General features: G+C 46.8%; 1 protein-coding gene across 7 annotated transcripts; it reads left to right on the top strand.

Moving 5' to 3' along the window:
• Positions 1-1,727: 1,727 nt before the first annotated feature.
• Positions 1,728-19,048, top strand: syndig1 (synapse differentiation inducing 1). 7 transcript variants are annotated; one of them, XR_014877485.1, is made up of 5 exons: positions 3,682-5,585; positions 6,546-7,180; positions 9,624-9,761; positions 15,816-16,912; positions 17,041-19,048. XR_014877485.1 is itself a non-coding variant. In XM_085182216.1 (4 exons), exons 2-4 carry the CDS (start codon positions 6,629-6,631, stop codon positions 15,972-15,974), a joined length of 849 nt encoding a protein of 282 aa, XP_085038342.1. In that variant the 5' UTR covers positions 3,682-5,585; positions 6,546-6,628; the 3' UTR covers positions 15,975-19,048. The 7 variants fall into 7 exon arrangements, 1 of the variants encoding a protein (XP_085038342.1); XR_014877484.1 differs by having other exon boundaries at positions 17,034-19,048; XR_014877486.1 differs by having other exon boundaries at positions 15,816-17,153; positions 17,364-19,048.
• Positions 19,049-19,188: the final 140 nt, after the last annotated feature.

Here is a 19,188-nt window from a genome sequence, read left to right as displayed (position 1 = left end):
GGGATTTAGATAGGGTCGTTACTCGTTACTTCGTGTGGTGGCTATCGCGGAGCTTCCACAGATTCTGTAACATTAGCAAGTGGTGGAGGCAGCAGGTGGAGGAGGGAAAGGGGACGCAGAAGGAAAAGAGACCCGAGGCGGCCGCCGGTCCAAGTGTGAACTGAACTTCAGGTAAGAAGTTATGACCTGCAGTCTATCTGGGTCAGATATAAACCAAGTTTAGGTGGAGTTTATTTTCGTTATTCTGACTTTTTCCGTACTGCGTACTAGCTAGCATGACGGAGTTTCTATACAGCTGGGTGGGTGCTATGAAGTTAATGATGTTGAACTTTATTTTGTTCATAAGTTATTAGAGTTGCCAACCGTCCGTCTGGTATTCAGAGAAAATATTACGCGTTTCTTATTGAGATGATAAGGAACAATTTGTCCCGTAATTCAGCTACAATGAAAAAGACACAAAGCTGGAGTTATTCTGTGTCTTTGCTGCACAGCTGCCTCTTCTTCTTTCATTCTCCCCCCTCCCTCTCCCGTTTCTACTTCAATCATGAAAACTGATCAATGATCAGCTGATCGGCTTTTCTCTCTTGTTTGTTTATCGCCCACTTTGCGCTAGAAAGAGGAAACCAGCCGATGTCGCCTTAAACAACAGCAGCACGTTTTAGCTTGATCAGCTGTTGTTATAATTTATTTAATATTAATTTCTAGTATCAGCTGATGTTTGCTGGAGCCACAGCTGCAAAAAAGCTGCTGGTCATGATGTGGGTTTGTTTATCTGGTGAGAGGGAAACATGAAGATGAAACCAGGAGATGTCCTTACTGAATCATCAGAGCTGAACAGGTGATGGAGAAACAGGTTTACCTTTTAGGTGACATGGATGAGTTGAAGGGAAGTTATGAACTGTTTCTGAGAGACAGATAACCCCAGGATCCTTTTTTAGGTAGCTGACAGCTGGTAACTGTGCAGGGGCGGATCTAGCAAAGTTTTGCCAGGGGGGCCAGGATGGGCATTAACAGGGAGAGGTGGGCACAAAGAAATACTTTTCTTTCTTATTCTCATTTAAAATGTCTTGCTTTTAAAAAATAATTATCTGAATCTTACAACAAAGGATTGATGCATATATACCATCAAAACAGTGAACATCACTGTCACAACAGCGTTTGTTTTCATTCAAAGACTTTATGATTTTTCCTATAATGGTGGGCCGGTCTCTAGTCAAAACGCCCGGGCCGATTTTTTGTCCCAGTCCAGCCCTGTATGCAGCTCATCTGCAGTCTGGTGTTACCTACATCTTCCTATTCAGAAGGCAGAATTTCCGAGTTCTGAGTACAATCAAAGCACCACGACTGCAGTTTTTGTGTTGGATGTAAAAAGCGCACATGATGCTGTGACGTAGGCTAGAATCATGGCAGCAGTCAACGACGGTCCAGGCGTGGGATTTCTCTCGTGGAAATATGCACATTATTTGTTCCTTTCTATTGGTAGGTGGCACAGTGCACTTGTGGCAAGTAAGCAAGCTAGAAGACTGGCAAAGTTGTGGAAGCAACACATTAATAAGAGAATTCTGAGTAAAACCAAAGTTACTTTCCCTAGTAACTAGTTACTTTGAAAGTAACGAGTAACTTGAAGTAACTGAGTTACTTTTGATAGAAGTAACTAGTAATGTAACTAAGTTACTATTTTAAAGTAACTTACCCAACACTGGTCTGCAGAGGAGCGCCTGGAGGCTCACAGGTGTGTGTGCTGCAGTCAGTGTTGGGAAGGTTACTTTTAAAATGTATTCCATTACAGATTACAGATTACATGCCCCAAAATGTATTCTGTAACGTATTCCGTTACGTTACTCAATGAGAGTAACGTATTCTGAATACTTTGGATTACTTAATATATCATCATGCTGTTTACAACTACATGAATGTACTGTTGCTGTGATTTATTACTGTTACTGAAGGTCCGCGGCTCCGAACCGTAGTAAAGGGACCTCTGACTAATACGGTGGGTTCGTGTCGGCTCGTAGCTGAAAACTAGCTTTACTTTGTTGTCTGGGTCAACTTTGCTAGCAGAGACAGAGAGAGGCGTTGAAAGGCTGCTCCAACAGAACTTATTGTTTCAGAGGAAAACACGAACACGGTGTACAGTCGAGTCTTAATAGCTTACTTACAGCTGGGCTCGTCAGGCTCTCTTCTTGGCTGCAGTGGTTATTATTATATTTACATGCTTCCAGCTCCCGTTTCTGCTCGATGACAGCTCGTACTTTTCCTTTTTCTCCCTCCCTCGCTCACAGACACATAACGGGTATGTCAGTCCATTCTCCCTGCAGCACGGACTACACTGTCCATGATGCTACATTCTTTAGAGCTATACCTGTAGCATTCTGCCTGTTAGCTTAGCACAACAACAGGCGCTCTCTCACCCAGGAAACACGCAGAGAGAGAGCGTCACCCTGTAACCATGGCAACCGTAACGCTGCCTGGAACAACAGAACGTAGCTGTCAAACAAAACCCAAACAGTCCTGACCCGCCACAATATGAAACAGGGAAGTACCGCCGTGTAATCCATTTATTTCAACAAAGTAACTGTATTCTAAATACCACCTTTTTAAACGGTAACTGTAACGGAATACAGTTACTCATATTTTGTATTTTAAATATGTATCGGCGGTACATGTACTCTGTTACTCCCCTTTACTGCAGCCTGCAGTAAAGCGTCCACAGCTGCAGGGGGTGCTGACGTTTAATCTGTGAACTGCAGCAGGAACTGACCGAAGAATGAAAACAGGAAAGGAAGTTTGAAGTCAGCTGGAAATTTGGTTCTAAATAATTTTGAGTCGTGAAGATAAAGATGAGTAAATTCAAGACAAAATCAGATTTTCATTTTGTTTCCAACATTCAGGCCTCAGCGTGAGCGTGTGACTGTGGGCTCTGAGTGTGGTCTGACATAAGGTGTGCTGCATCTTTTTTTTTTTTGCATCTGTTAGATCTGCCTGGACCTGTGAGGTGGATGAAGCTGTGCAGAAGTGAGCGTGAAGGTGATGCAGCATTTTTCATGTTTCCCTCTGCAGGAGTCTGATGTTGTGATGTGTGGATCACTGAAGGCACTTTTACCTTTAAGCTGCTTCAGCACTTCCCTTTTGTGCAGCTCATATTCAACATGAGGACAAATCTTACACAGTAAAACACACAAAAACACTCCTGCTTGCTTTAAAAAAGAAAGGTGGTGTGGGTGGAGCAGGATAACAGGGAATGAGGACTCCATCATTGCGTACAGCGCGCCCTACATCCTGTTTCGTTTCAGTTACGATCCATGAATTTATTTTAGAGCTTATTCTTCTGCTTTGACAAGTTCTTCTCACTCAGATGTTTGACGTTTTTTTCCTCAGCCTCCTCCAAAAGTCTCTGCTCCATCCTGATCTCCCCTCCGTCACCTCCTCCCTCCTGAGGGTAGCGTGTGGTCTGTTCCTGGACTCTCTGAAAGCAGCTGTGCATGAGTCCCTGTTCAGAATAATCCTTCTTTACCTGACACCAGCCTCTCTGTAGTTCATCCTCTGTCTGAAGCGAGATATTTAACTCCTCCCCATTTTCCACACAGCTTACCTCTGATTGGCTACCCCACGCAAACAGCAGGTGGGAGGGTTTCAGCAGGTCCCAAGAGTTCAAATCCAATGAATTAATGAATTAACAACTGCATGGAAACCTGACTCTGCATTGATGACCTGTTCCGATGCATTGGTGGCCTGATGCCTCCTCTCTCACGGCAGTTCTGCTCAGGTCTGCAGAGTCCTGACTGCACAAATCACCGGATGTCTGGAACAAACCAGAACAAAGTGGAGATGTTTGTCCATGATGCACAAAAGCAAACCGCTCAGACGAGCTGTGAGCTCCTCGTCCACAGTGATGTGACACACTGATGAAATCAAACAGTCACTCATACCAGGTTTAATGGGACCTGATGAATTTTAGTGGGTGTACTCTGTCTGAAAAGTGTTTATGACAGAAAGGGTGGTTCGTTTTAAAATGTCCTGTTTCCATGACGCCTGATGGAATATCTCACCCTGACATTCTCTCTCTTGACTCTTCCCTCGTTTATATTTTGTTTAGTCTCTACAAGATTGTTTCTGCATGAAAAGCAGCAGGTGGAGTTGAGACATCTTAGGCTACGTTCACACTGCAGGCGAAAGCGCATCAAATCAGTCTTTTTTGACCCTCTGCGACCCGTATCCGATCATGTTGTGACAGTGTGAACGGCACAAATCCGATCTGGGTCACTTTCGTATGTGGTCCTGAATCCGATACATATCTGATGTTTTAGAAAGCTGCTGTTTGATGGTCATGTCGCATTAAATCCATCTTTTACGTCACCGACACAAGACAGACGCCAATTATCAGCGCCGGAGAAGCGCCCGAGATTCCTGGCCATCCAGTGTAGATGTCAGTGAAACTGTTGGGAAGACAACGTTGGAGAAACGTGAACATTTTATTTGTTCTGTATAATCTGCAGATTCTGACAGAAATCTGCAGCTATCCTTTGAAGCTCCGCTCCTCTAAAACAGCAATAAGGATCATTATTAGGCCAAATGTAGATAACAAAATAACTTTATAACTTAAAGCAAAATTGGGAAACGTAAAGTCCGAAACAATCAAACAATACTGTTGGTCTGGGTCTAAACAGAGCGCGTTGTGTGTGACGTCTTCGTTTGCGGGCCGCTTTGAGCGTTCACACTACAGCGCGTTTGCTGTCGCATTTTATTTGTAGACAAAAAAATCGGATTTGAGCTTTAAGAGCTGCAGTGTGAACGTAGCCATAGTTAGAACTGTAGGGCTGGCTCCCCTGACGACCAAAAAGATATCCAAGCACCCCGGATGTTCCCATTCCAGTCCAGAAGCCTCCTCCTGCTCCAGGAGCTGCCTGGCCTCCTGGGTGGTGCCTGTGAGTGTAGTCACTGTGGAAACATGCATGAACTGAGTGTGACGGAGATCTGGAACAGATTCGGTTTGTAATATTAGAACATCAGGACGATGTCTCCCAGCTAAAAACAGAAGATGTCAAAAATTCAACATTAATTGAATTTCTGCATTTTTTGAGAAATTTGTGGACGCAGATCAGGATCAACTCCAAACTAAAAGCAGTTCTAAGTCCGAGCAAATATCTTCAGATGTTCGTTATTGAGAAAGATGTCCCACGGGAGAGGCGGAGCCTGCGATTGGTCAGCAGGTCTGACTTCAGGAGTCCAAACCTGGACGTTTCGTCATGTTGATCTGAGGGGCTTTAGGACCCTGTGGAAGGAGTCTCTGCTGACACACACCTCCTCTGTATTCAGCGCACATGCCTCTTCTCTCCACCTCCTCCTCTCCACCTCCTCTCTGCAGGAGAGTCATTCTCGGAGCAGACGGACACCCGCCCGCCCGCCTCTCTCCTCTTGCGGCTTTTTTGGAAATACGGAGCTTCGCATCGGGAACCCGCCGCCGCTCAGCCCGCTCAGAGCGCACCCAACGCGGCTGCGGGACGGCCGCGGGGGTCGCTGTCACCCTGGATGCGCAGATGGATGGACGATGAACGGATGGACGCTCTCGTGTCTCACCTTGGGAGGTGAGTATGTGCGCGTGTTTGTGTGTGCGCGCGTGTGGCTATCACCGTGCTGACGTCAGACCGGTGAGTGTCGGTATTCGGGTTTACGATGAGGGTTTTTCTGTAAACATCCTTGCACGTGCGTGTGCGCGCGGTCCATGCACGTGCGCCTGTTGGTGGTGATGGTGGGGGCGCAGCTTTGAAGATGAGCTTTATTATTAATGTGCTGTGGATTATTTGATGTGAGCCGCAGCTCAGAGTCACAAATACACCAAAACCGTCAGGAGCACCTCCAACACCACAGCCAAGGAAGCAGCACACTATCTGAAGGCTGTAGGGAGGGGGGGCCGAGGCACAAGATCCTCTATTAGAGCTCTGATATACCAGGTGCTTCAGGTGTTCAAGGTTCTCCAAACAGACCATCATCTGGTCCAAACATGAAGCAGCAAACTCAGCAGAAATGTCCCGTATGTCAGATTGTCCTCCTGCTGATGGGTTCCTGCCAAAACATAAAGCACCTCAGGTGTTCATCAAGGCATCTCATTGGATGCAGCTCAGCAGGTGAATCCTCTGACACACACACCACGGGTGCATGTGTCCGTGCTGTGAGGACAGCAGGACGCTTTCACAGACATCATACCCCTCAGACCCCGCCCACTACCTGTTTGACCCACCCTCTGCACCACGCCTTGGGTCGGTCAGGTCCCACACCTCCAGGCTCCCCTTGGCCATTCGGACTGTTACCCCACCCACTCGCCACACCAATCTGAGCCGTGTTCTGAGCGACCGTCACACACGGACCAGCGCCTTTCGTTGCACTTCCTGCGTTGTTCTCCAGCGTGCGCCGTGTCTCATTTTGTATTTATTCCTGCTGCCACAGTTGGTGTGGAACACCAGCACAATGACATCAAAGGGCTATTCTATTCTATTCTATTCTATTCTATTCATTTCTATTCTATCTTCTCTTTTTCTATCTTCCAGCAAAGTTCAGTATGCAATGCCTGACCCTTGACCTCTGACCTCTCTGAGAGACCCCTTGAGGAGGAAACGAGTTCTGAGGAGAGATGGAAGGTGGAGGAGAGAAGGAGAGCCGAGGAGAAGAGCCTGAAACCTCCTCCGGGCTTGGGAGCGTCTCGCGGAGAGGAGGAGGAGAAGCCTGCAGACAAAATGGCCTGATCAACACGCACAGGCTGGGGGCGGAGCCTCGGGAGGTGCTACTGTCAGTGTACTCTGCTCCTCAGTATCAGGGTCACGTGGTGGTGAGCACCTCCCCTCAGCAGGAGCACAGCAGGGGTCCTCCCCAGCTCCTGAACCCCAGCGCTCTCCTGCCCCAGCATGGCGTGCCAGACCCTCGCCTCAGGCCGGCCCCCGGCTTCTTCCTGTGCCCGGAGAGTGTCCTGCGGGCCTGGGGGGAGGCCGGGGGAGGCGACTGCTGTGAGACCACCTTCATCGAGGGACTTGGACCAGAAGCCTCCTCTTCTTCTGCCGCCGCCGTCTCCACGAAGGAGGTGCTGCTGTTTGCTGACGGGAAGTATCTGGAGTTCTCTGGTGAGGAGGCAAAGATTCACACGCTGTCCTATGACATCGACGACGATGACGACTTCCAGGAGCTCGAGGTAAATAAGCTCACCTCATGTTCACACACTCACACTCTGATGACGAGTCAGAGTCCAAGCACCGACCTTCTGATTGGTGGATGGCCCACTCTGCCTCCTGAGCCGAGGGGAGGGCAGCGGTCTGAAGAACGAGTGCCGGGACTCTTTTTGTAGCTCTGGTTGAAAAGTGTCATCGACACGTTCACTGAGGGACAACAGGCTGCAGTTCCTCTCATGTCCACTAGATGCTGCTGTGAAACGTCTCTGCGGTAGTCAAACGGGCTTCCTCGTGGGGGCTACCACACCAAGGAAGCATGGCTGAAACACCAGTGTTTTTGCCATTTACAGTCATTGCTATGACAACAACAACCACAGTTGGACATGGATTAGTGGTCCAGTCAGATCTAACAGAGGAAGACATGAGAGCCACTGTGAGTCAGCTCGTGAGGCTTGATTTGGTGGTCAGCGAGCTCGCCACGATGGAGGTCAGGCCATCAAATCGAAATAAAATAGCGTGTGAACACAAAGTGTCTGTGCTGTATGTGACGTTCATGAAGCACATCCAGAGTTGATATCAGCTGATCTCTGCTATCATCAGAGACATCAGGAAAGATTTAAAGTGTCTGTGGTGTTGCTGTTAGAGCTGAGCTCTGAAGCAGCGTTTGGCTGCCGGCTCGTCATCTTGGTGAGTTCAGGTCATCATCAGTCGCTCACAGATGCTCTAACACAACGTTTTCAAGCATTGCAGATGTTCTGACTACTTCAGACCTGCTGGTTGCTCCCCTTTGGGTATAAACGTTCATGTTTACTATTGTGACTGTGAGCTGTGGCATCCAAGGGCAGAAACAGCTCAAGGTGTCTGGGCTCTTCAGAGATCAGGGGAGGAACCTGCACTTTGAGGGATCTCAGAATGAAGGAGGTGTTTCAGATCAGGGTTGCTCCTGGATGCTTCTCTTTGGAAATGTTTTAGCCAGAAATACGGAGGACCACAAGAGCTTAATGTGCTTAATTAATGAACTGTAGGATAAAATCTGTAAATTCATTTTTGAATTCAAATTTTATAAACTGCACTTCAAAATCCATTTCCTGTTCGCTCAGGGATTAACATGTGGATTAGCAGTTGGATTAGCAACTTCATTTTGTAAGGATGTAAGGAGCTCTCTGATTGGTTGGTCAGACACAGGCTGGCAGACATGTTAATCCCTGAGCGAACAGGAAATGGATTTTGAAGTGCAGTTTATAAAATTTGAATTCAAAAATGAATTTACAGATTTTATCCTACAGTTCATTAATTAAGCAGAATGTTTTATTCCGATGCGCGTGGCTCTTGTGGTCGTCCATACAGACTCATGGAAACGTTAACGTTCTGTCTGACCTGGGAACACCTCTGGATAACAGGAAGTGAAGCTAGTAAAGAAACATCTGGATCTGATTTTTGAAGAGGGCAGGTGGGAGGAAGGATGGAAGGAGGGAAGGAGGGATAGAAGGATGGAAGGAAGGCTAGAGGGAATTACAGACAGACAGGTGGATGGAAGTCCGTCCGTCGGTGCGTGCTGGGAGTCAGAGTGCTTCCTGCAGAATGAGATCAGCACTCAGCTGCAGCTCTCTGAGCGACACGTTTGACCTCCTAACAGCCAATCGCATCAGAGACGATTAGCTGAGATTTTGTCTCACTGAAGTCCAGCGTTAATCTACTCTGCAGCTCTAATGGGTGAGTGTGTGAGTGTGTGAGTGTGGCAAGGTGTTTCTGCGCAGTGTACCAGGGGCACGGAGAAAAGTTGTCGTACCATAGGCACGAGGAGTGTGTGTGTGTGTGTGTGTGTGTGTGTGTGTGTGTGTGTGTGTGTGTGTGTGTGTCACACTCAGTCACATTTTGGTGAATCACCTGAAGCTGTGAAGTGAAACCAGCCCAGGAGTTTAAAGCTCACGGGAAGTTGTTTTTCAGAAGGTTAAGTTAAATCAGTAATGGGTTAGGGTGAGGACATTTGTGAGGACATTTGTGAGGACATTTGGGGGACATTTGGGGGACATTTGTGAGGATGTGAACCCGAGGCCTCTGCAGCAGGGACACAAACACCATCTGAGACGTTTTACAGCTGCCTCCATTTTGACTTGAGGCGTGATGCGAGCCTCCTGAACGTGTCACCCTCAAACCCCACAGCGAGCTGACGGCCTCTCTCTTCATTCATGCTGCGTCTGTGGAAACAAACAAACGTGAGGGCACAACCAATCAGGAAGCTCCATGTGCTGCAGTTCCTCTGGTGACCAGCAGAGGCAGCAGCACTGAGTCAGTCCTGTTAAGTAACAACTGTGTGTGGGAGGATGTTTTAATAACTCACCTGGGTTAAGGTTTGCATTGTTGGGGGCGTGGCCTCTTTGACTGACAGGTGGGTGGCGACACAGACATACACTTCTCGCCTGAAAAGCTGCTCTGGGTGAGTGATTGATTCGTGTTTTTGATCAGAGCGATTACTCCAGCGAATCAGAGAGCGAGGACGCCTTCCTGCTGATGCCTCCCAGAGATCACCTGGGCCTCAGCGTCTTCTCCATGCTCTGCTGCTTCTGGCCGCTCGGCATCGCCGCCTTCTACCTGTCACACGAGGTGAGGACTCAGCTGCATGTTTACGTTTCTCTGAAATAAGAAATCAAAGAGTTCTCGTGTTTTGAAGCCAGAGGCTTAGCTGCAGTGTTGAAGAGTGAACAGAACACTTTAACCTGCGATGTGCATGAACGAGGGAAACAATAGCAAGCGCACAAACTGAGACTGTAACCCCTCCAAACGGGAGCATTTTAGGTCAAATTACTCTTGAACATGAAGCACTGACTCTGTTTCACTGATGTTAGGGCCGTTATGGTAATCCCAGGCAGGGATTCAAATCTCGGCAAACAGCAAAAACAAAACGACGGTGAAAACTCTCCACCAACCTCCGTCTGTACGTAGTGTGTCCAGGTTTACCGTAATAACCCTTAAATCTCTGAAAAGCACAGACCACTGGAATTCTTTCAATTGAGCAAATGGTTCAGATTCCAGATGTTTGTCACAGCAGCAGGTTAGGCTGTAAAGCTGGGGTGAAGAGCTCGAGGCCGGTGCTCTGCAGGTTTAGACGTGTCAGCTGGTTTAAACGGCCTCCTCAACATGTCTTCAAGTTCTCAGAGTTCTCCTGGTGAAGAACTCATCACATGAGTCCGCTGACCCAGGGTGATGTCTAAAACCTGCACCGGCCCTCGAGGTCTCCACCCCTGCTTCAAAGTGTTAAATACATCTGTCCTTAACAAGGTTATTATCGTTAACAAAAACTAGAAGTGAAAAAACATTTTCGTTAACGGAAATAAAAATAAAAACAAAAAAAGGAAAACTAACTAAAACTATAATGAGTGTTCACAAAACTAACTAAAATTAACTGAATTTATAGCAGAAATGTGTTTAGTTTTCATTGATGTGTGCGTGTCATACAAGAGTCAAGGGTGAAAATGAAGTTTAGTTTCCAGATTTTTTTCTTGCTGTGTCTCATTATGCCAGCAGGTGGCAGCACGTTAGTCGAGTCGTCTGTGTTGCTGCTCCGTCCACGCGCAGAATCATGTCAGGAAAAGTCGGGAGCCAGAGTCCAATTTGGGATTACTTTGAATATGACTGTGTTTTGGATAAAGCAAATGTCTTGTAGTGGAAACAGACAAATTATGACATTTCTAAAGGGAAAAAATCCCACAAACCTTAAAGTGCACTTGAAAAGCTCACACAAGAAGGCTAACCTAGCTTAGCTTGAGAAGGTAAGGGAGCACACTCAACCCTCATCCCCAGAAAACAGAAGCTAACCCCAGGCAAGGCAGCGTGATGCATCCCGAGACAACAGGACGGGGATATCTACACAACTGTGTGAGTCAATTACCTTCAAAAAGTTTATCAATTCACTTGAACCAAAATTACGAACACCCGGTGCTGCGAGAGTTAATAGTCTCATTGGGGCCAAGATATACGTTTTATAGTTGCCTGGTATCAATGGTTGTTCATCTGCCTTTATTGATTTATTTATTTAAAGAACCCATAGGTGGGAATGTGAGTTGTCTGTCTCTGCGTGTTAGCCCTGCGACAGACAGGCGACCTGTCCAGGGTGCAGTATGGTAGCTGGAATAGCAACATACCCAAGGATGAGCAGAATGACTGATATGATGAAACTGGGATTTTGTTACACTTAATTATTGCAAACACAACTAAAACTATAACTGAAACTAATCAAAACTAAACTGAAACTAAGGATTTTCAAAAAAATAAAAACTAAACTAAACTAGCAAACAATTGGTAAAAACTAATTAAAACTGATATAAAATTGAAAATCTGAAGTCAAAACTAAATAAAAATAAAAACTAATGAAAATTGCAAAACTATTAAAACCCTGCTCCTTAACAAGCTACCAGAGGGCGAGATGCAGAGTACACCCTGAACCAGTCTGTGTGAGGCTGCGTCCACACTGGCCCGATAGATTTGAAAATGGCGTTTTCGTCTGAAAACACTCCGCGTCCACACTAGTGTGTTCAGTTGTTTTCACAGAGTTGTGCGTCCATATTGAAACGGCCGTAAACGCTGACGTTCTCGTGCTGCACATGCGTGAAACGCAAGAAGATTCGACCTGCCTCATTTCTGTCTGCCGCTTATTTACTTCCGTCTCGTTGAAACGTGGCGGCAGAATGTCGAGGAAAAGCAGCGAGTTTGTTAAATGGACTCACAATGAGGTGGAGTCGTTGCTGCGAGTAACACAAAAGTACTCTGCAGCGCGTACAGTCAAACAAAACAGCTGCTGTGTAACGCCCTCCGCTATCTTAGTTTAATTGGTCACATGACTGCATCACATGACTAACATGCGTCATCGTTTTCTCGGTTTTCGCTGTCCACACTGCGACGCATGAGCACCTTCTTCAAATGTGTGCGTTTTCGAGAGCGTTTTCAAAACGGCGTCTCAGTGTGGACGGGAGAGAAAACGATGCGTTTTCAAACGGAAACGCATTAGTGTGGACGTAACACAGAAGTACACAGACACCTGTTACTGAGTGAGAGACGCCACACAGCAGCCTGTCAGCCGCCCCACGCTGTGAGTGTGTAACCACCACAGCACTGCACAGCGACCACAGAGGGCTGAATGAAAGCACAAACAACACAAACAACAGAACTCAAGTCGTCCTACAGAGTTGAGACTAAAGCTCTGGAATAAAACGTGGCAACATTAACAAACTGCAAATACGATAACAGGTAACAGGCAGACAGGCAGAGTGCTCAGCCTGCAGCCTCGCTCTGCTCTCTCAGCTCTGCTCGTCAGGCCTGAAAGCATCTGATTGGCTGCTCTGCCCTCGTTGCTCTGATTGGTTCTCCGCACTCTGGACTCTCTGTCCCGTTCGGCTGCGCTGCACAGCATCAACCCCCCCCGCTTTTCCGCATGCCTGTCCTCTGCTCTGACACGATCGATATCGTTCAGCTGCGATAATTATTCCTGTTTGTCTAACTACAGTCTGCTGACTGCTACGTTAATGCTAACAGCTGCTAACTGCTACGTTAATGCTAACAGCTGCTAACTGCTACGTTAATGCTAACAGATGCTAACTGCTACGTTAATGCTAACAGCTGCTAACTGCTACGTTAATGCTAACAGCTGCTAACTGCTACGTTAATGCTAACAGCTGCTAACTGCTACGTTAATGCTAACAGATGCTAACTGCTACGTTAATGCTAACAGATGTGATGATGGGGTCACTGCTAACAGTTAGCAGCTGTGGTTTGTCTGTTTGTGGGATGGAGACGTGATGCTGGAATAAACTACCTGCATGAAACAATCACGTGACCCGAACATGTCGAGTGACCGTTACAGTGATGAGTCAATGTGTGTGTGGATCATTGCTTCAGAGCTGCGTCTACACACACTGACACAGTTCACCTTACATAACTGATCTGCAGTCAGCTGGAGGAGGAGAGATGCTCCGCCTCCTGTGACCTCACACAGGTAGAGTCCAGGAAGGAGAACAGCTGAAAGGAATAAACCCACAAACCAGCAGACAGCTACACACAGACCAGGAATTTCAAAATAAAACAGGAAACAGTCACACCTTCTGGTTACAGTCCAGTCATGCTTAAAGTTCCAGAGTGAGAATTAAAACAACGACTTGATTCCAGCATCAGTCCGACAGTTTGTAGACGAGGTTTGAACTTCCTGTTCCAGACTCTCTGCAGGCTTTGTTAGTTTGACAAAAAATGGCGGCTGACGACTGCCGATTGCTGATTGGACGGCAGGAAGTCTGAAGGAAGCGGCTAAAAATGCTGAAAAGTTTAAATGGAGCTCTGGAGCGATCGGAGGCGGAGGGTTTTGGCAACAAGCTTTCTGGTTGTCACATATGTGGTTTCCATGGCAACTGCACACCTACAGCTTCAAGGGAGCCTGGGCTGGTTGCCACTGACAACCCTTCCCACACTGAAATCTGTCAGTGAGAAGCAACAGAAAGCACTGCGGCAGGAGGAAGAGGAGGAGGAGGATGGTTGTCCTGTCTCTGTCAGAGGTTCATCAAACCAAAATCATCAAAAAAGAATATTTGAATCGTTTTGAGCACGAGGAGAGATCCTGCTCACGGAGTGAGCTTTACATCATGTTTGAAATAACAGAATCAAACCTTTAACCGTAACACGAAGAAGTCCCACAGCCTCTCTGAGAGCAGGCGCGTCGTTAAAGGTACGATAAAGGTCAGAAACATGACACAACATGTTCTCAGTAATAATGCTTCTTTGAGTCCCGTGGAGATGTTGCAGCTCTAAACATGCTGACATGACAGCGGCTGCAGCCAGTCAACCTGAGGGTAGTTGGACGTGCTCATGCTAAACGGCTGCGTCTGAACGCTCTGCTCCACACTGAGCTTCAATCCTCAAGTTTCTTTAACTAGTTTTTATTGTATTTACTGCAGTTAGTTTACTAACAGGGCAGTCAGACACCCTGGACCTTCAGTTACACGCATGTCAGGTACAGAGGGTAGAAATGTAACCTCAGTCTGATGCTAACAGAGGTAAGCAGGTCAAACACCAGGAAATACCTTTTAAAATCAAGGACGACACAAGCTGAGCTCACACAGGAAGACAAGCTTCCACACAGATTACGTGAACAGTGTGATTATTGTGTATGACGCCACATCAGGACTTTTGTCTCATGATGGAGGAGGAGAAAATGCTGTCAGGACACTTTTACTGTGAGAACAAACAGCTGAAAGTGTCCTGAGAGCAGACGGTGCCGTGCAGACTGAAACAATCTGTTTTTGTTAAGCTCCTGTTTATAATCTGATTTGGTGCTTTTAGAGCGAGTCCAACACGCACACACAGATTCATTTCCTGGAGATTAACTCACACTACTACTGGGACGACCCTAACCTTAAAAAGCATTTCCCTTTTGTCCCGGTCAGAAAGACGTGTCTCTAAACACACTGAGGACCCCACAACACCAGTAAAACCAGGCTACACGCACACAGTTTGAGCTTGTTACATAACTCTGGCTTCACACACACACACACACACACACACACACACAGTGGGAGCATCTCCCCACTGGACCAGTCACAGGAGGTCCTGAGCTCACTGGCGCCCCCTGTCGTGTGCTATGACAAGGAAACTAATTAAATCTTACTGGAAACTGTGGTGATTACAGTGGTTATTTCCTGCCCACGAGCCAGTTAATCAGGTTTACAGAGTTAGCTCAGCTGTCACCTGACACAAAGATAGATGGTCGCTGTCAGCGCACGGCGAACATCAGCCTCGGAGCTCTGACACACACCAGACTCCACCGATAAACAGAACAAGCTGCTGTCTCAGTCGGGAAGTTTGATGAATGTGGTGTTTTAACCTGTTACACTGCACAGTGTTGCTCTGTCAGCTCTGACACACGTGAAAGCAGTAAACATATTCAGACAGACTCAGGCCTGGTCCTCCTGTATGACGCTGTCAGGACAGCTGAGCACATCGCCGTCATGTTAGCAACATTTTTCAGGTCCACTCACTCAATAAGTGGAGTCCAAGCAGAAGCTGATGGAGCAGATATCTAACAGAGCCCTGAGGTCAAAACCAAGCAGGATGCTTTGATCACATCATCTTTATTAAAACGCGATTAAAGAGCAGAGGGACTGATGGCTCCTCTCTGCTGCTCTTCCTCTGCCTTTTAATCTCATTTCTTCTGCTGCTGTTTTGCTCAGCATCTCTTTGTAAAGCTGATTATCTGCCGTCACTCGTGGCGTCTCCCCCTAAGTTCAGACCTGAACGCTGCAGGTTTCATCAGAGAGAAGATGGAGACAGATCTTCATCACCTGATTGAACCAGAGGAAAAATTCTGATCGGTAACAAATACTGAGGTGTACCTGGACTAGAGACTTGAATCCTCTAACAGCAGCAGTGGTTGGTGGAGCTGCCTCACAGTGAGGTTTGTTCTTCTTCTTCCTGCAGGGTTTCTCTCCGGCTTCCTCCCACAGTGGACGGATGCTTTAGCCCAGTTTCCCACTGTCACTGCCGTTCCAGCTCACCTTTGTCGGCTGGAGCGTTCGTGCCGTTTCCTGTGTTTGTGTTTCTTTTCCCAGCTCGTGTCACTCGGACGAAATAAGGAGCTAACCTTTGTCTGACTTGTTTTTCCGTCTCTGTCCCTCTCAGACCAACAAGGCCGTGTCCAAAGGAGACTTTCACCTGGCCAGCTCCAGCTCCAGGCGGGCTCTCTTCCTCGCCGTCCTGTCAATTACCATCGGGACAGGTATCTATGTGGGCGTGGCCGTGGCGCTCATCGCCTACCTCTCCAAGAATCACCACTGGTAGCCTAAGACCACGGAGCGAACCCTCACCTTCCCCTGGAGTTCAGCTCCCCAGTGAGTGTTTCAGCATGTTGGCCGTCATCTCGAACTGGAGGACTTCCTGTGAGCGCACGATGGCGTCGGACACGCCGCTGTGCTGTTCTGAAGAGCCATTCGGATCCCAGGAGAGGAGATGTGAGAACAAAGAACCAGCAGCATTTTTAAAGCTTCTGCTGGCGTTGCAGTTTGTTTAAAAGAACATTTTTGGTGTGATTACTCTCATTTCCATCACTTTAACTGCACCTGCATGAAAAGTTCCTCATTACTGTCGGAGGACGTGACTCAAAAAGCTCGAATGAACCCTGGAGGTGATGCTAACGTTCAGGGTGTCACAGTTTCTCTCACAGGACGTTTTTAATGTCAGATGTTCAGCCTGAATAAAAGGAGGAGTTTAAAGGGACACCATCAGCAGCACTAATAAGTTAAATATGTATTTATATCCTGCTCTGTGGCAGGAAACCATCAGCTCACCTGGTTTAGCTCTGGACTTCACCTGTTGGCCTCCATGTAACACCTGTGAGACTTTTTGGATTTCATTCTTCTTTTGTAAATTTGCTCTCTTCACACTTAAAGACATAAAAGGCTAAATGGGACCAAACTGTAACAGGATCTACAGAGATGATAAACACAAGAGTGTGAAGGGAGAGATCACCACACACCTGTGCTCAGGTGGACTGGCTGCTTCCTGTTTGCGTATCAGGACAGACACAAAGACTTTTTATTCATTTATTTATATTTTTGGACAAACTGCTGAACTCTGTCAGCTGATCCGATGACCTCATCGTGTCCTTTTGGCTTTAAACCAACACAGAAACACCAACAACCCACCGGCTGGGACGCCGTGTCTGAGGGTAGAGACACATCTGTCACCTGTCATGGTCTCTGCAGGTTCAGCATCTGGAGGTCAGGCTGGGACTTCATTTAACATCTGTGTTCAGTTTGGTTATGAAATGTGGACAAACATTCGTTTATGATTCTTATTGTCTGTTTGGTTTTCATGCACACTGATTCTTCTCTTTGAAAGTCTACAGACTTCTGGTCCAGAATCAGGACGTCTCAGTGAATATTCAGCAGAAAACCTTAAAAGGAAGTGTTGTGATCATGGTTCTAATGCAGGACCCTGATTGGTGGATGTGTAAGACAGGTGCTCGGGTCCTCGTCTACAGGTGAGCACTGGGCAACGACGTGTCATAGCCATGTGTGGACATGCAGAAAATGTTACGTAAGAGTATCGGTGCGGGAATGTTGTGAGAGGTTTGTCCGGGTGTTTCTGATGTTCAAGTCCAAATAAGTTTGTCTGGATGTCCAACTGCAGATTTCTGTCTAGAACTTTTATTCTTTTGTTCATCCACAGATCTGATTGTGATTTTTGGGCTGGCCTCTCTGCTACACCCTTGGTACTGCAGGTTTGATGGTGGACTTTAAACAAAAATCCTTTGAGTGATATGGGAACATATGAGTCCTTAGACATCCACTGATGTGTGAACGTACTGTGGATTCTACATCTGTGTCAAACTTCAGAGGTTTTAAAACATCAAGTTTCATTTTGAGGGCATCGATCCGGGATTGTTATTGAAAGTCTTTAAGTCTCCGTGGTGCAGACCACCTTTATCTTTCGGTAAACAAAACCTTGCGTCTATCTCTTTGGTCCTGATCTTTGTTGGACACAACGTCCGTTCACAATCTTTGCTGAAGGCCGTCAGAAATCCAAGAGTCTCAAACCTGATGTTGAATCTCCACCAACATCTGAAACCAGTCTGGTGTTTGCACGTCTGCACACTCCTTTTTAGGAAGTCCACCCAGGTCCTTTACTGAAGGCTGTACATGTCCAAAACAAACTGAGCTCATGGTGATCCTTCATAGAGAAAATGTTAAACCAGGGGTGGCAACTCCAGACCTCCAGGGCCTGCAGGTTTCAGAGGTGTCCTTGATCCAACACAGCTGATTCAAACGGCTGAATGACCTCCTCAACATTTCCTGTAGTTCTCCAGAGGCTGGCAATGACCTAATCATTTGATTCAGGTGTGATATCTAAAACCTGCAGGACACCGGCTCTTGAGGCCTGGAGTTGCCCACCCCTGTGTTAAACATACATATCAGCTGTACAGGCTTTGTGAAGGTCATTGACTCAAAGTCCATCCAGCACTCGTGTTTAACTGTGAAACCGACTGTATCCATGATGAGTCATTATTTCCCAGTACAAACCTGCAGAGCTGCAGTGAAACCAAACAGAAGAACACCTACACATGTTCCTGAAACTCTGATAACAATCACTGCTGTCAGACCCTGAAGAATGATCTGTTAATGACTCCGCCCACCTAGGAGGACCATCTACCACACCTGATTCACTGCTAAGCTAACCTTCAAGCTAATCGGGCTCTGACTTCAGACCATCGGATAGAGTCTGCAAATACTGAGTGGATAATAAAGCCTGTTTTTAATGATAGTAAAGTCAGACTGAAACAGTCGTTGGCTGTTATGGATTTCTAAAATTAACGGGATGAGTCTCGTGCATTTCTTCACTGAAATCAAGCAGAATGACCCTTTAATCAGAGGTTCACTTCAGGTTTAAGCTGCAGGTGTGGCTCTGAAGGTGTTCAGATGGGTGCTTTTGTTTGGCGTGTAGGCGTACAGTGGCCGTGCAGCCACTGGGTAACGTAGCGGGATCGTTATGATTGTTAAAAAGCTGCGGTGCGCTTTATCAGCCTGGACTGGAAACAGGAAACGGTTCATCCTCGGCAGCTTCAAAGTCTGGGCTAAAGGGCTGCAACCCTCATCACACATGCTGTCCGCACACGCTCACTGAATGTGTTTGACTTTAGCATCTGCTGAATGTTTCAGATTGAACTCTTAATAAACGTCAGAATTAAAGGAGCTTTTTGTCAAACTGTTTGCTGTCTGTCAGTTGTTTGACTCTTAGCCTAACATGCTAAGCTACATTATAACTTCCTGCCCAGCTACAAATCAAACAGCTGCTCTGGTTAGCTGCTTTTAAGACTTCCTGGACTTTAAGTGCTCGCTAATAAAAATGTAAATGTTTGTGTCTGAGGTACTTTCATTGGGTTGTTTGCAGACAGTTCAGCCTCACACACATCTCCACCTGAGAGGGTGTTCCTGCTGCAATCTTTCCAACCACAACAATCCTCTCAGGAACAATTCTGGAGAGAAAAACACAGACT

The sequence above is a fragment of the Neolamprologus multifasciatus genome, chromosome 13, assembly GCF_963576455.1.
Source record: "Neolamprologus multifasciatus chromosome 13, fNeoMul1.2, whole genome shotgun sequence".
Lineage (NCBI taxonomy): Eukaryota > Metazoa > Chordata > Actinopteri > Cichliformes > Cichlidae > Neolamprologus > Neolamprologus multifasciatus.
This window is presented reverse-complemented; position numbering and strand designations above follow the sequence as displayed.